The 16,228-nt window shown below is 36.3% G+C and overlaps 1 protein-coding gene across 2 annotated transcripts in view; it reads right to left on the reverse strand.

Moving 5' to 3' along the window:
• LGSN (lengsin, lens protein with glutamine synthetase domain) overlaps positions 1 to 16,228 on the reverse strand; it is a 292,498-nt gene that overhangs the window by 34,816 nt on the left and 241,454 nt on the right. Inside the window, exons 2-3 of one of the 2 annotated variants that reach the window (XM_054685912.1) lie at positions 14,094 to 14,192; positions 12,807 to 12,965 (exon numbers count right to left, since the gene is read on the reverse strand). In XM_054685912.1, coding sequence (XP_054541887.1) covers positions 12,807 to 12,890 — 84 coding nt within the window. In that variant the 5' untranslated portion in view covers positions 12,891 to 12,965; positions 14,094 to 14,192. Of the gene's footprint in view, positions 1 to 12,806; positions 12,966 to 14,093; positions 14,193 to 16,228 lie in introns of those variants that run through there. The other variant, XR_010158055.1, reaches the window with a different exon arrangement.

Raw genomic sequence — 16,228 nt, forward strand, 5'->3', positions numbered from 1 at the left:
GTATCTAGTGTGGTACTAAAGGGTGATGGTGAAAATATTTAGCCATTGGTACATCTAATAAAAATAACCAACACTTATATTGTGCCTATTATGTGCTAGATCTCTTCTAAATGCTTTACATGTCTTAATTTATTTAGTCTGAAAAATATCCCATGTGATAAATACATTACCATCCTATTTCAGAGATGAGAAAAATTGAGTCAAAGAAAGACTAATCAACTAACCCAAGCTCACAAGTCTCATAAGTGACAAAGCTCAGATTTGAACCCAGCCAGTTGGCTCCAGAGCACCAAGTACTTGGCACACTCTTAATGAACACTGTCACCAGGATATCCTCCCAACCATTGCTGGGGTGCTAGGAAGCTGTAGCAAGGTCCTGGAGGGCCTGTAGGGCCAGGTACTAGTTCTTTAACTCTTTAATTGATGGGCTGTGGACAGGTCCAAGAGCCCCAGGGAAATACTAGGACAGGTAGAAAAGTTTGGGTAGAGTGGACCGTTAAGAGGCTCTTGTTAGCCACTGTTTACCAATCAGTTTAGAAATATTTGACCATTTATCAAGCACTCAGTGATGCAGCTCTCCCTGGTTGCACCATTATGTTGGAAAAGCAATGCCTGATGCATAGTAAGTACTAAACAGAGGTCAGCCACAATTATTACCTGGGCACCATGCATTACTGAGGATTTCTGGTGGAAAGATAACTCATTCTAGATTACCTCACAGGCCCTGGCCAGCCTAGAGGTGACTTTCACTGGGTCAGGCACTATTCCCTTATCTAAGAAGCTCCAGATTCTAAACACAATAAAATAGGGGAACCTCTCAGAATCATGAAGGCATATCAAGCAGTCCGAGGATTCTCAGAGTGGGGCAGTGTGACCCAAATAGCCTGGCTTGGACTCTACAGTAATGCTATTACTACACAGGCAGAGTATTTCAGTCTTCAGATAGGCCAGCCTTAAACAGAAGAGGGAGCATTTCAGCTGAAGATAGGGAGTGAGGCAAACCAGGCTGGAAGAATCATGAGTGTAAGTACAGATACGCAGTTTCATTTTGATTGCATGGCATAAATATACACATTTAATTCATGCTTAATTTGGACAATCCCAAATTTCTACTACAACAGGTTGATTTCTTTTGAAATTTTCACCAGAGCAGCTTTTCACAATTCCAAAATGTTTCCACTATCGTTTCGTCAGATGGCTTTTTGTCTCATACATGGGAACGGCCATAAAAAATGTTTCCTTCTTACATTCAAATTCATTACAAGATGTTTCCATAATTCATGTTTTTCTCATCATGGTGATTCTTTTGAAATGGTGTTTATATGGTTTAATATAAGTTTATCATTTTGCATTTCAACTCAGTGACTTGATCAAATTAACTAAAAAACGCTTAACCTAAAGGAATACTGTCAAGCATTAAATGTAGACCCTAATTTGACCTAATAAATTTCTTTCCAATATAATAATGTGTTATTTAGGTTCTAAATATCACTGATTTTATTGATTTACTTTTCTCTAACAGTTACATTTTTAATGTCAATACAAAAAAAAACTTTTTTTATCCCTGTATAATAGTTATAGTCTGAGATGTAGCCATTAATGCATTTACCAAACATCTGATTTTGTTAATGAGAGAGGTGCATGAAAACGCAAACAAGCAAAACAAAATTTCATCAAGTTTTAACCTCTGTTAGAAATAGTGGAAAAAGGGATCAATAATTATCAAACTTAAAAGAATATGTCAAAGAGGAAAGAATGTGCCTTCAGTTACCTTTAAGTGTGTTCTTCAAAGAAAAAAAGAAAGAAAATGTGCTTAAAATATTTACGGAAGTGTTATTTCAAAGACTACATCACAAACTTGTACTAATTACTTTAAAAATATCCGTACCTATTAACCTTGTATTCCTACTCCTAGCAACTTGGTTTAAGAAAATAATCCAAGATATGTCATATATGTTCAGTGCCACCTTCATTATAATAGTAAAAATGTGAAAGTAGCATACGAGAAAGTAGAAAGAGTTAAATACATGTGGCAATTCTTTTCAAGTGATTTACCATTTAAAAATAAGCACTTCTGGCCGGGCGCGGTGGCTCACGTCTGTAATCCCAGCACTTTGGAGGCCGAGGCAGGTAGATCACCTGAGGTCAGGAGTTTGAGACCAGCCTGGCCAACATGGTGAAACCCCGCATCTAGTAAAAATACAAAAATTAGCCGGTTGTGGTGGCGGGTGCCTGTAATCCCAGCAACTCCAGAGGCTGAAGCAGGAGAATTGCTTGAATTCGGGAGGCAGAGGTCACAGTGAGCCGAGATCGCGCCATTGCACTCCAGCCTGGGCAACAGGCTGGAGTTGATGTTCTTATTTGGGGACAGAAGGGCTACAAAAGGTGACCTAGATCTCCTTTCCTTTTAAAATGTTTATTAATTTTAATTGTGTCAAAAAATTGACACAATTTTTTTCAATATCTTCTTTTTTGAAGTACCTTTTTAAAACTACCCATTTTTATAAGATTGTCTGATGGGGTTTTTTTGGCGTTTTCCTTTAATTTTTTAAACTGACAGATAAAATTGTATGTATGTATACCACATAATGTTTTAAAGTATGTATACATTATGGAATGGTTACATCTAGCTAATTAAATATGCATTATTTCACATAGTTATCATTTGGTGATGAGAACACTTAACATCTGCTTTCTTAGAATTTTCAAGAAGGTATATTATTAGCTATAGCCACAATGCTGTGTATTAGATGTCTTGAACTTATTCTTCCTATTTAACTGTAATTTTGTATTCTTTGACCAGCTCCACAATTTCTAACCATTCTCTGTGTATCCAATGTTACCCTTCTTCTATTCATCCTTCATACTACTGCCATGTTATTTTTCTATAACACAATTTTGGTTTTGTTATTTCTTTGCTGAAAATACCTCCACAATTCTCCCTTCATCTTCAGGGAAAACTCAAATTGGTATTCTCTAAGGCTCTGCATAATCCAGCCTCTCAACAATCTCTCCAGCCTTCGCAGCTGGGAATTTTCACATACAAACCCTATCTCCATCTGTACAAAACTAGTTTTATCATTTCTTGGGGTCACACTGTTTCCTTCTTTCCTAGGCTCCTGTTGATTATCTAGCCTGTCCTGATAAGATAGTTACCTACTTTTCTGGCCACAACCAAAAATTAACCTGCAGGGTGGTTTGATGTAGCCATCCATTACAAAATGATTAATGTTCTTATTTGGGGACAGAAGGGCTACAAAAGGTGACCTAGATCTCCTTTCCTTTTAAAATGTTTATTAATTTTAATTGACAAGTAAAAATTATGTATATTTATAGTATACAATATAATCTTTTGATATATGTATACATTGTGGAATGGCTAAATTAAGCTATTGGATATATATTATCTCCCATTTTTTGTGGTAAAAACACTGAAAATCTATTCTCTCAGCAATTTTTATATATACAATATGAAGGTATGTCAAAAAGTTCATGGAAATGGAATTAAAAGATAAAAATATAAAATATAAACTTTATTTCTCAACATAAGCTCTATCAAGGTTAATATACTTTTGTAAGCAATCATAGCAGCCATTTAGTGCATCCCTTTAAAAATGAGGGTCCTGGAATGTAAACCTATTAATGCGGTCTTTTTTACATTATTAACTAAAGAAAAATGAATCCCCTTTACAGATTTTTGTAAGATTAGGAAACAAAAGGAAGACAGAAGGAGCCAAATCAGTGCTGTAAACTGGATGCTTATGATCTCCCATCAAAATGCTCACAAAATTACCCTTGTTCGATGAAAGGCATGAGCAGGAGCATCATCGTGGTGAAGTAGAACTCTCTGGTGAAGGTTTCCTGGGCATTTTTCTGCTAAAGTGTTGGCTAACTTTCTCAAAACACTTTCCTAATAAGTAGGTCTCATTCTTTGGCCCTCTAGAAAGTCAACAAGCAAAATGCCTTGAGCATCTCAAAAAACAATTGCCATGACGTTTGCTCTTGACTGGTCCACTTTTGCTTTGACTGGACCACTTCTACCTCTTGCTAGCCATTGCTGTAATTGTGCAGTATCTTCAGGATCATACTGGTAAAGCCATGTTTGTCTTCTGTTACAATTCTTTGAAGAAATGCTTCAGAATCTTGATCATACCGGTTTAAAATTTCCACTGAAAGCTCTGCTCTCATCTCCAATTGATCTGGGTACAATGGTTTTGGCACACATCAAGTAGAAACTTTGCTGTACTTTAAGTTTTCAGTCAGAATTGTGTAAACTTAACTAATTGAGATGTCTGTGGTGTTGGCTATCGTTTCTGCTGTTAATCGCCAGCCGTCTTCAATCAAGGCATGAACAACTAGGGCAAATTGATGTGGATGATCTGCCACTTCAGCCTTCATCTTCAACATTGTTTAATCTCTTCTCAAAAAGAGTCACCCATTTCAAACTGCTGATTTATTTGGAGCATTGTCCCCACAAACTTTTTATAAAGCATCAAGGATTTCACCATTCTTCCACCTCAGCTTCACCATAAATTTGATGTTCATTCTTGCTTTGATTTTAGCAGAATTCATGCTGCTCTGATAGATGCTCTATTCAAACTGATGTCCTATGCTTACTGCCTCAAACTATATCCTGTTCAGACATGTCATAACAAGTTAGCATGAATTTACTTTGGTTCAAAAGATTTTAAAATCCACACGCAGTTTTTATAATACACATTTTCCATGAACTTTTTGAGGTCCCCTTATATATTATTATTAACTGTAGTCACCATGTGGTACAGTAGATCTCTTGAAACTACTCTTCTTTCTAAATAAAATTTTTTATTCTTTGACCAACATCTCCCCAATCCCTCCACCACCTACCCTCTGTTAACCACATTCTACTCTCTGCTTCTCTGAGTTCAACCTTTTTACACGTCACATATAAGTGAGATCATGAAGTATTTGTCTTTCTGTGTCTGGCTTATTTCGCTTAACATGATGTCCTCTAGGTCCATTCATGTTTTAACAAATGACAGAAAATTTTATTTGGCACTTAAGGGATCATAATGCCTGGGCTAAGCTAATTATTGCCTGTTTAAGGCTTCCTTCCCTTTAAAGGCTGAATACTATCCCATTGTGTATATATATCACTTTTTCTTTATCCATTCATCTATTGCCAGATGCTTAGGTCAATTCTATATCTTAGCTATTGTGAATAATGCTGTAATAAACATGGGAGTGTAGATATCTCTTCAACATACTGATTCCACACCCTTTGGATATATATCCAGTAGTGGATTGCTGAATCATATATGGTAGCTCTATTTTTAATGGATGATTGATGTTCTTAAGTCTCTAATGAAAGTAGAATCCTTATTAAACTTTCTGTCCCTTCAAATAACTCATAGTTATGTTGTCTTCATTATAATTGGTAAATTATATAGTATCCCTTTGGAGATCTCACCTAATGCTTCATTAAATAACTTTCAGTATCATTAAAGTAGAGCTTTCGTCCATGTATAAGTTTTTTTTCTCCAAACTAAAAGGCATTAATTACTTTAGTCCCAGGCATTATGATCTCTTAAGTGCCAAGTATACATTTAAGTGTCCCTTGTAGAATTGAGAAACACTACAGCTAGGTCAGGATACTATAAAACAAGGAACTATTTATATCTCTAATACCCACTTGGGTAATCTAGAGTAGAGATTACATTGATCTGAACTAGGAGAATAGCTCTGGAGTAGGGGGCGAAATGAGCATAGTGCAGACATACTTGGGAAGTGGATTTCGCAGCTTGGTAACTAGCTGGATATAGGAAGTGTCAGAGACAGAGGACTGAAAAATGACAACCACATTTCTGACTAGGAAACCCAAAAAGCAAAGACTTGAGAAGGGAAATTATGAATTTTGTTTTGGGCATATGGAATCTAAGGTGATTGTGTCATCTGGAGGTGTCCAGCAAGCATTGACCATAAGGGCCAAAATGTAAAAGACAAAATGGAAGGAAAAAATAGCCCTGACAGTGGTTGGAAATATTAAGGGAAAGAACAGGGACTGAGAAAATAAGAGATGTAAAAGAGAACTGAGATGTTCATTTAAATGGTGCACAGTAAAAATAAATAAATAAATAAATAAATAGAACTAAAAACCCACCATAGTTAATGAGTAAACATAAAAAGGAAGTACCAAAGGACCATGCTGATGAAATGATAAATAAGGTTGGTATTAATACTTGCCCATTGTATTTTGCAACCCAAGTCACTGGAGGCCTTGGTAAGGACAGTCACGGTGGAAGCATGTGAGCAGCAGCTAGATCCAGTGAGTTGAAGAGGAATGTGAGTTGTTTAGCCCAGGATCTACACCCAGTAAGCCCATAAGAAATATTATCAGATGAAAATATGAAATACAACTCAAAAGTATGAAGTAAAGAAGACAGAAAAGATATCTACCAGGGGAATACATTGCTTTTAGGTAGAGAAGACTTGCATATATTTAAATGCTAAGACAGCCAGGCACAGTGGCTTACACCTGTAATCTCAGCACTTTGGGAGGCCAAGGTGGGCAAATCACTTGAGGCCAGGAGTTTGAGACCAGCCTGGCCAACATAACAAGACCCCCGTCTCTACTAAAAATATAAAAATTAGCCAGACATGGTGGTGCATGCCTGTAATCCCAACTACTCGGGAGACTGAGGCACAAGAATCACTTGAATCCAGGAGGTAGAGGTTGCAGTAAGCCAAGATTGCACCACTGCACTCCAACCTGGGCAACAGAGTGAGATCCTGTCTCAAAAATAAATACATACATATACATACATACATATATACATATATAAATACATGCTTAATGAAAGGAAACAAAAAAGGAGATGTAGGAGAGAGTAGAAAAAAAATAAAGGGAGGTCCCTGGGAGGACAGAAAAGATGGAATCTGGGATTGAAATAAAGGAATTAACTTTAATACATTTTCCTCTATCAGAGGAAGGAAAAGGGGTAGATCATTAGAAGAAAGAGCAGAGTTAAGAACGGCATGTTTGTGTCCCCCACAAACCATACAGTAAACCCTAACACTTAATGCGATGATGTTAGGAGGCAGAGCCTTTGAGAGGAGATTAGGTCATGAGGCTACAGCCTTCAAGATACAATTAGTGCCCTTATGGGGAAAAAAAAAATAGAAGAGTGCTTACTTCCTCTCTCTCTGCTCTCCACCATATAGGATACAAGAATATGTACATCTACCAGCCAGAAAGTGAGGCCTCACTACATGCTAGATCTGCCAGAGGCTTTAACTTGGACTTACAGCCTCCAGAACTGTGAGAAATAAATGTTTGTAATTTAAGCCAGCCAACCTATGGCAATTTGTTATAGCAGCCCAAACTGACTGAGACAAGGAAGGAAGAGAAAAAATGAGGAGGAAGAGGACTATTAGGAGGAGAAAGAGAGAAAGCAAAGAATTGTTAACATTTCATGAGTGCCTTTCAGATGAGATAACTGAGCCTCAGGAAGATTTTCACCCAACAAATGGCAGAATTTCAATCTAAAACTGATTTTAAACCTTAATCTATCTTATCCATTCTGGATAAGAAAAGGTGGAGGGTTGTGGTGCTTCCAATTTTCCCTTTAGGGTAAGAAGTGTTCAGATAGAGTAGGAATATGGAAGACTAAAGGCTTAAGGAGAATGGAAATTGTTTCACATAGTTACAGTGGAAACTGAGAAAGAGCCGACACAAGAAAGAAAAATATCAAGGGCCCAGAAAGAATTGGAGGTTTTAAAGTTTAAAGTGACACCAATCTGCACAGGTAATTATTTTCTCTAGCAAAGCTCAGCTGGAAATGTGAAGACACCATGGTTTAAGGTTTCATGAGGTCACAAACTCAGAAGGACAATGACAAAAATAAGTTGAGGATTTGGGCAAGGAAGATGCTAAAATAATGGGATATGGAATCCAAGACAGATGGGATAAGAAGTCAAGTCAGGAAAGGATGACAAGAAGAACATGTCAAAGACTGAAGATTCTTAGAAGGTGGCATTTAGATGTATCCTTGTGCCTAACATATTGCCTAGCATAAAGTAGTAATTGAGTAAATAATTTCTAATTAATTAATTACAACCAAGACCTACCATGTTGAAGTATAAGGCCAGAAAGGACATTTGACTCAGACTTCTCCTTTATAAAAGATTCTAAATGAGACTTCTTTGGATGTCAGCAAGACCTGATGGTAACCCACTAGGATGATTCAGTCAAAACAGCTTTCCTAGATAAAATATGGCATGGACTTCTTCAAAGTTTTCTCTAGAAGGGCTTAGACCTGTGCTTCTTTACTCAGATGGGCTTGTGCTAGTGAAAGCCTGCTCTACAATGCCTCTGTAGCTTTACTCTATAAATTTTACCTTTTCTTCAGGGTTTTTTCACAGTAGTTACCCTCAATATCAGGCCTTTTCCCCACGGTTATGATTACCCCACTTAAGATACTGAGAAAACATTATTTCTCTTGCTTTTCTGAAGAATAGCTAAAATGTTCTCTCTCTCTCTCTCTCTCTCTCTCTCTCTCTCTCTCTGTGTGTGTGTGTATGCATGCTCTCACTCTCTATATATCTATATAAATATATAGATATATATTTCAGTGAGGCAACTGAGGATCTGATAAATGCAGCAACTTGACTGGCTTCATAGCTAGAACATAGCAGAATTCAAATATGTGTGGTTTACAACTCTTATTTCATCTCTTCATGCTACTTACAAACTTTATATGTGACAAAATACAGAAAACTAAGGAAATTCAGGTCTTTAAAAAAAAAACTCCACATTTCAAGTGAGAGTTCAATAGTATCTCTATCTTTTGAAGTAAAACAAAGCACAGAAGGAAAATCCAGATAAATTTCTTGGAATTTGCAAGGAGTCAGAATTTTACTTAATATAATGAGCCCAAAATGGAATGGGTTATTTGTCAAAGTGTTGAGTTTCTCATCTCCAAGCACATTTGTGGGGAGATTAGCCAAATGTCAGGGTCAACCTGGTTAATTTCCACTTCTACGATCAAATTTTCACTTTCTAACTGTTTAATCCTCACCACTTTTACAAGATAATAACCTAGACCTAAGTTGGCAGATTAGGTGGAACATTCACATGTGACCAAGAATGATAGAGCAACGATCATTATTGAGAGCTCTGTGTGAAAGAAGTATCAGAATGTAAATGATATAGCTGCTCCCATATGAAAAGCTATGAGTCTCGTTGTTATTTCTAACAAATTGGCTAATAGTCAACAGTGTGTATCAACCCATAAACAAATCTCACCTCTGTGGGCAAGTTATGCAAAATCTACAATAGAAGTTCTACACAAGAAAAATATACCTAACCAAACATTTTCAGAGAAGGAAAAACATAATTTTACAAAGGTCTAACACCATGTGATTTTGATAATATGAAGCTAAATAATAAAGAAAACTAAAATAATAAAGGAAGCAAAAAGTTTTATTTAGTATGTTCATAAGTAAATCAAAGAAGAATTCTCCATATTTTTTAGAGAAATTAAGATCGTATGGCTAAAAATATATTTATCCATGTAGACAGGACAAAAATAATTTGTGAAGGCTTTGTGGGTGAGCAGAAAAGCAACAAAAATATTTCAAAGGTAAAAAGACATGTAGAAAAAATTTAAATATTCATGTATATATAATATATATTTATGATAATGGGCTCTGTAATGTAGTATGAAAAAAGATCCAAGAATGTTATGGAACTGTTAGTGAAGATATCAGCTAATGGGCTGCTGCAGCATATAAAAATACTGCAAATATGAATATAAAAATACTATAAATGTGATGGGGGAAGGTGCTCTACCCTTTAAAAAAGTTATGATATGCCTGTAACTGACTGCTAAAAATAGTTCTAGTCATTGTGCCTTAGGAAAGCCTTAATAGGCTAGAAGTGGATGGATATATGTTTATGTAAAAAGGTATATTATATATAATTGTTATCATTACTATCATAAGCAAACAAATTCTATCATGTAAAGGAAAACATGTAAAACTCTTTAAGGCTGTAAAAATGAAAACAGGAGAGCTATTAGAAGTCAACATAACATAATAAAGTATATGTAATGAATGACTCCTTTTTAATGAGTTCTCACTATATTGTAAGCACAGTTCTAAGCACTTTACATGTATTAACTCATTTAATCTCCACAAAATCCCTTCCTGTAGGCACTATTAATGTCCCAGTGAGGTACAGAGAAGTCCAATACTTTGCCCCATGTCACACAGCTAGTAAGTAGCAGAGCCAAGATTAAAATGCAGGCATTCTCATTTCAGGAAGTGCGAGCTTAATCCACTGCCCTTGAAACTCAAATCTAATTTTTGTCTTGTCTCTCCACTGAGATTTCTTAAATGGAGAGCTAGTTGATACACTGGAAGTAGGTAAGTTTGAGGTAAATAATTATAAAATGAACTATAAACCTTGAAATCTTCAGAAGACAAATCTTCTGAATTCTCAGAGACAAAACAAATGGAAAATACAAAACAAGAATCAGGAGGTCTCTAGAGTCACACAGACAATAGCATAAAGCAGGGAAAGCTGGGGTAGGTAAATCTCTAGCCTCTTGAAGCAAGCCTCTAGAAGGTCAGGTAGAGCCTCCCATGGGGCTGCACTTCATGCCCCCAACAGATACAGGCTGCAGAGCAGGATGAGTCTCTGACTTCACCCCAGATGGCATTCATTTCTTCTGTGATATGGAAACGTCAGAACTGTGTCTACCTGTGTCAGTGTTCTCTGTATTGAGTTATAAATATCTGCAGGGTGGAGAACAGATCTTACTCACTTGACATATTACCCAGCTCAGCACCACACACAAGGTTCTTGATAAACAGATTTTAATTGTTATGATATGCCACTCTTTCACTCAATTTCACAACTTCATACACCCATAAGATCTACTTTAAGAAGTAAGAATGTGTTTTCAATCTATTTTTTGTCTGCCACTGCTAAGAATGTAGCTGAATGCATGACTTTACAGCATTGTTTTAAATAGAGAATCTCAGTAAAATATTCTTTAGGGAAGTACCAAACCTAAGATTAATAACTGTTCATTTTACTGAATATTCTGACAAAGAATTTCTTCAGACTGGGGAAGTAAGTATTCTGAGGGATTTTCTCCATATACACAATCTGCCCTTCGGAATCCACTGAGCTTTTGTTCAGCTGCTGTGTTTTGTAGTTAACTTCATGCTGCTCTTGCTCACATTACCAGAGCATCTAGCATGGAACACAGTCTTGTCCTTTTCCAAACATCAGTTGGCTGGAAAAGGAATGTCACATGTCATCTCTCTCCCTCCTTCCATATTCTTTCACTTCCTGAGAATGTGACCCTATACAGGAGAGTATAAAAGAGCTTACTCAGTGGAGTTGGGTCAAGTGGCCAGCCAAGATTCACCTTTATTACATCTAGTAAATACAATGCTCTATTCCAACTTTGAAGGAACTTTTCCTCAAAAGACAGAGAATGTCTCTTGCTGTGAGAATTGTGCAGTTTAAAAATCATATTGTTCATTTTTCTGCTCTCCTAAGAGTAAACAATCAACATTTGGTCTAGACTGGTCTTGAGGAGGGCATGGCTTTTAAGGACTTTCATGGGAGCTGTATCACCTGGAATCCTGGGCTAAAATTGTGGGAGATGGGGAAGAAAGCAGAGTTCTGCCATGGGATCAGAAGTAGTAAGTAAAACTAGTCCAAGAAGTTACATAGTTAGAAATCAAAATCCCAAAAAGCTAATGATGTATATGCTAATTACCTTTACTTTCTTTCTATAAGCCTTCCTTTGCAGCTATGAATTTACTTTTAGCTAAATTCATTATAATCACATAAACATATCCACCATTTGATGCCTACAACAGTGACATGACAGTACAGGATAAGCCACAGCTCCTCCTCAGGGAGTGCCTTCTTCACATAGCCTTGCCCAGTTTCCTTAGGGAAAGTGCATTTGTTCTTGACTCTATTTCAAAACAACTGCTTGTATTCACTACACAGATCACTGAACCCATTCTTAGATGTTAGCTATCTTCTCCACTACATGCAAAAGTGGGGACCAGGTTTGTTCTCTATATGCCACTATTTCATACATAATGCACTGGTCTTCCACTGCACTCTTCACATAGTAGGTATGCTTCTTGCATTATATTTTCTTAACCTACTAAAGATAACTCGCATCCTCCCAAATTTTACCACAGCTTGCCTCCAAGTCTGCACTTCAATCTTTCAGAATGGTCAGTCAGAAATACAAGAGTGAAGGTTGGGTACACGCACATTAAGAAGTGAGGAGAAATGTTATATGTTGACAACTGATTATTTTAACATATGCTAGACCCTATAAGTGGCTAACATTATTCATGCTGTGCATTTCAAATATAATTTGAAAACAGGTTTCCACCTTTAGTCATTTAATCTCAAAGCATATTTATTAGAAAGAGGCCAAAGCTTTGAGAAAAACAAAGATTATTCTCTCAATAACAACCAAAATAGAAATAAAATTTTTTATAGCATACTTATGCTTCTGAAACTCAGTGCCTATTGAACTTAAATGATTATTCAAACCAAATGAGCTTTCCTAGATGAATATTTTGAATTGTTTAGTTTTTATTATCTTTATAAACTCACTGTGTAGTACAGAAGGGCAATTCTTCATAAACTTCTCCTGAGTGGACATATAACAAGTATAATTATGCTGCCCTTATTCTTACTGGCATTCAAATAATTGACATTTTTTAAAAAAGATTTACTGTCAATATTTTGGTTAAAAACATTTTAATGATTAGCTTCATACCTCCTGCAGAAGGTCCTCTTCATTATTCATCTCAACACTTTTTAAGTTCAGCGTTAGAAGCCACAATATCCTCAACAAGTGCATTCAACGTGTATTTATATGTGTAGCTACAACAAAGACTGCAGATGATGAATTCCATAGAGGCTTTTCCAGAGAGGTCTGGCAGGTAATAAAAGATAAACATCAGATTCTGATGTGTCATGCCCAAGGCACAGTATGCTGAAAATGCACTAGAAGAATCGAATGACAAATGCTTGTTTACGCCTGACTCCCTGCAAACAAAAGACATACAAAGCTTAAAATTGTGTTGATTGACTTTTTTCTCCAACATACAGAATTTTTGTTACATAACAATTGTATTCTGGAATGATATCTATTGTCAGATTCAGATGATGAAACACTTATTAGACGACTATGCTATCAAAGCCCACAGACAAAAGCAAAGATGGAAAAATACAGCTATAAGTGACCCAGATTTTTACCAATGGCAAAGATCCACTCATTTGTAATTCTCATTTTTATTTTCTTTTCTAGGTCCCTCTGGCCTCCAAATTAATTCTGGACCTTCATTATAAAACTGAAATATCTTTCTTTAGCTTTTCCAATTCTCCGATGTCAGTCTGTGACAAATCCCAGACCATCCCCACTGTGCACAATGAACACGGAATCATCTACAGGCTGCCCCATAGGGTCCCATAAACAATCCTAACTCAGTAGAGGAAATAGGGAATGCTTTCTCTTCACTAGTAAAGGGGGTTTGAAATCACACTTCTGCTGCTATCAACTCAACTTCAAGTATTGTTGATGAAGGAGGATATGCAGTTTCTTCTGAACCAAACCAAATTCTCTCCAAGCATTTTCTGTGTGGAAGTGTATAGTCTCCATGGCTAATCACTTCTTCCTGGTCTTCTGGGCCTGAGGAAGACCAAGCCAATACTTACAACCACTCAATCCTGCCTGACTCTCTTGGCCCATTTCAAAAGCCCCATTTCCTAAAGACAGTGATTAACTATTCCTATTTCCATTCCATTGGTACTTGTTCCATGACTGACTCTAAAGCTTCTGCTCTGTGTAGCCTGATCTACAACCAGATCTTGAATTTGGACCTAGTTCTGATGCTGATGCCAACCTGAAACTGCATCCTGAATATGGCTCTTTTGGACTCTCGAACCTCCCCAAGAAAAGGGATTCTATCTCCTATCCTAGTATTTGACTTGCTCTTGGTGCTTTCCCCCAGATCTCTAGTAGGGTGTTTAATTCCCACAATGTCTTGTACCAGAGCCTTACCTAAGTTTTTCTCAGTCCTCTTCTGAGACCACATTTGCTTCCACTTTTACAACTTTTTCTCGCATGTGCTTGTCTCCATGCAAAACAGGTGCCATTGAGCTATGGAAAAAAATGTTTTGTGAAAAATTTCATTTTTGTTTCAGAAATGTTCCCTTTCCTATATCAAAGAAAAGAACTCCAAGCTGGTTTACATGTTCAGTTACATATTGGGACATGTTTTTAAAAAATCATTCCTTTATAGTACTACTTACCCAAATTTTCTCCTGGGAATTTTATTGTTATTGAATATGAAATTTGATTCATTTCATCTTCTTTTCCTTACCTTATTTTGACAATCTCTTCTTCTCAATGTGTATCCATGATTTTTTTATAATATCCTTTCCTGAACCTTGAATTGCCCATTTTTGTAAAAAGTGTTCTAAAGCTTGGTTGGACATATGGTGTATAACCTAATTTATGGTATTAGCATGATACATATTTTAAAAGTATTACCATTATTTAGAATCAGTTTTTCCAAAGGAGAAACCAAATGTCAGTAAAGGGCTTAACAAATAGATTAGAAAAATAATAAATGGTCAATAAGTCCATATTAAACACTTTCATTCACAAGCATTTGTTCAATGTGTACTATATCCAGAAAGCTATCTTAGTCAAAATGAATGTAGCCATTGAGCCATGAATGTAAATGATCCAAGTCTTTCTCTTACCACTCTTCTGAGACAACATATGGAAAGACTGTTCAACTCAAGTACTTCTACTGCCAAAAAGTTGTAATCTAATTGAATGGATCCAGAGAAGAGTAACTAAAATGATTAAAGGAATTATGGGATTCGTTTCATGAGAACAGATTGCAGAAGCTAAAGCTTACTAAGTACCAACAAGGGGAAACAATATGTTGTTTACCACTAAGTTACTGCCTTCTGATGAATTATTGAACAGGATTGGAAGAGCAAAGGATGCAAATTAGGTAAAGGATTAAATCTATTCTTTCACTGTGGGAGAAAATGAAATCACAATGAATCTGTTTTTGTTTCATGTTTACATATATTATATGTTACAGTACAGTGTATAAAATACAAAGTTCTTGTCTTCCCAGCACTAACTGATAAGGAAATAGGGTGAAAACATGCCCAATGAGACCAAGGGAATAACTGACTTGTGAGAATAATAGCCAAGTTCAGTGAAGGAAATAGTCTTTCTTATGACCTTCATGAATCACAAAAATATGGTTTCAGGTCAGCATAAGAACATAACAACCACGACAGAAGGATACTTCCACCCTATCTTTCTCCCGATTTGTTGTTGTTCTAGAAGCTGCATGGGTTTGTTCCTCCTTTATATGCATCTAATTATGACATATGTAACAGGAAGACTACATTGACACCCTTTATTGAAGAGAACATCATACAAAAATTATAAGGAGTAATATTTGAGCTTCCCTAGTGGTTCTAGAACTCCTGTTCACAAAGGCCCCCAAAAGTTCCTTTCATGAATCCAGTCCCCATTTCTTTTCAGTTCTTCCCAGAAATACCTCATTTTCTAAGAAAATGGTAGATCTGTTTACAGAATTAAGATTTAAAATCGATGATTAAAAAATATTGGAGTGAGGACAGGTAGAAAATCAGTGAATTCAGGGCTGAGCGGAAACACACATTGGCAGGGAAACTGAAGAATATTTTTGTGTGTCCTTTTCATTTGTTTCAGAAAGGGAATTTCTCCTCTCATCTGCCCCTTCGATAAACCTAAGTAAGCAACGAGTAGAAAACAGTGTAACTCCCTGAAAAAAATTATTTTGTAAAGTTGATACAATTTAAAACTAGTTTAAAATCATTTTAATTTAGCATTTTCAATGATTTTCACATATCCTTAAGCATGTATATATTTAGCACAAGCTTCATAAAGTTAAATGAAGTCAGTTGTGAAAGTGGAAGCATGAAATTCTGAATTCCAAGGCACATAAGGAGCTTGCAATCACATATAATAAGTTAAAAATTATTCCAAAACAGCCCAAGCTATTTTTAGAAGAAGGAGAGTGCCACAGAATACATTTCTTTTTATTTGTAAGATTTATGGAGTCCAGGTGCAGTTTTGTTACATGAATATAGTGCATAGTGGTGAAGTCTCGGCTTTTAGTG

The sequence above is a fragment of the Pan troglodytes genome, chromosome 5 (genome assembly GCF_028858775.2).
Source record: "Pan troglodytes isolate AG18354 chromosome 5, NHGRI_mPanTro3-v2.0_pri, whole genome shotgun sequence".
NCBI lineage: Eukaryota > Metazoa > Chordata > Mammalia > Primates > Hominidae > Pan > Pan troglodytes.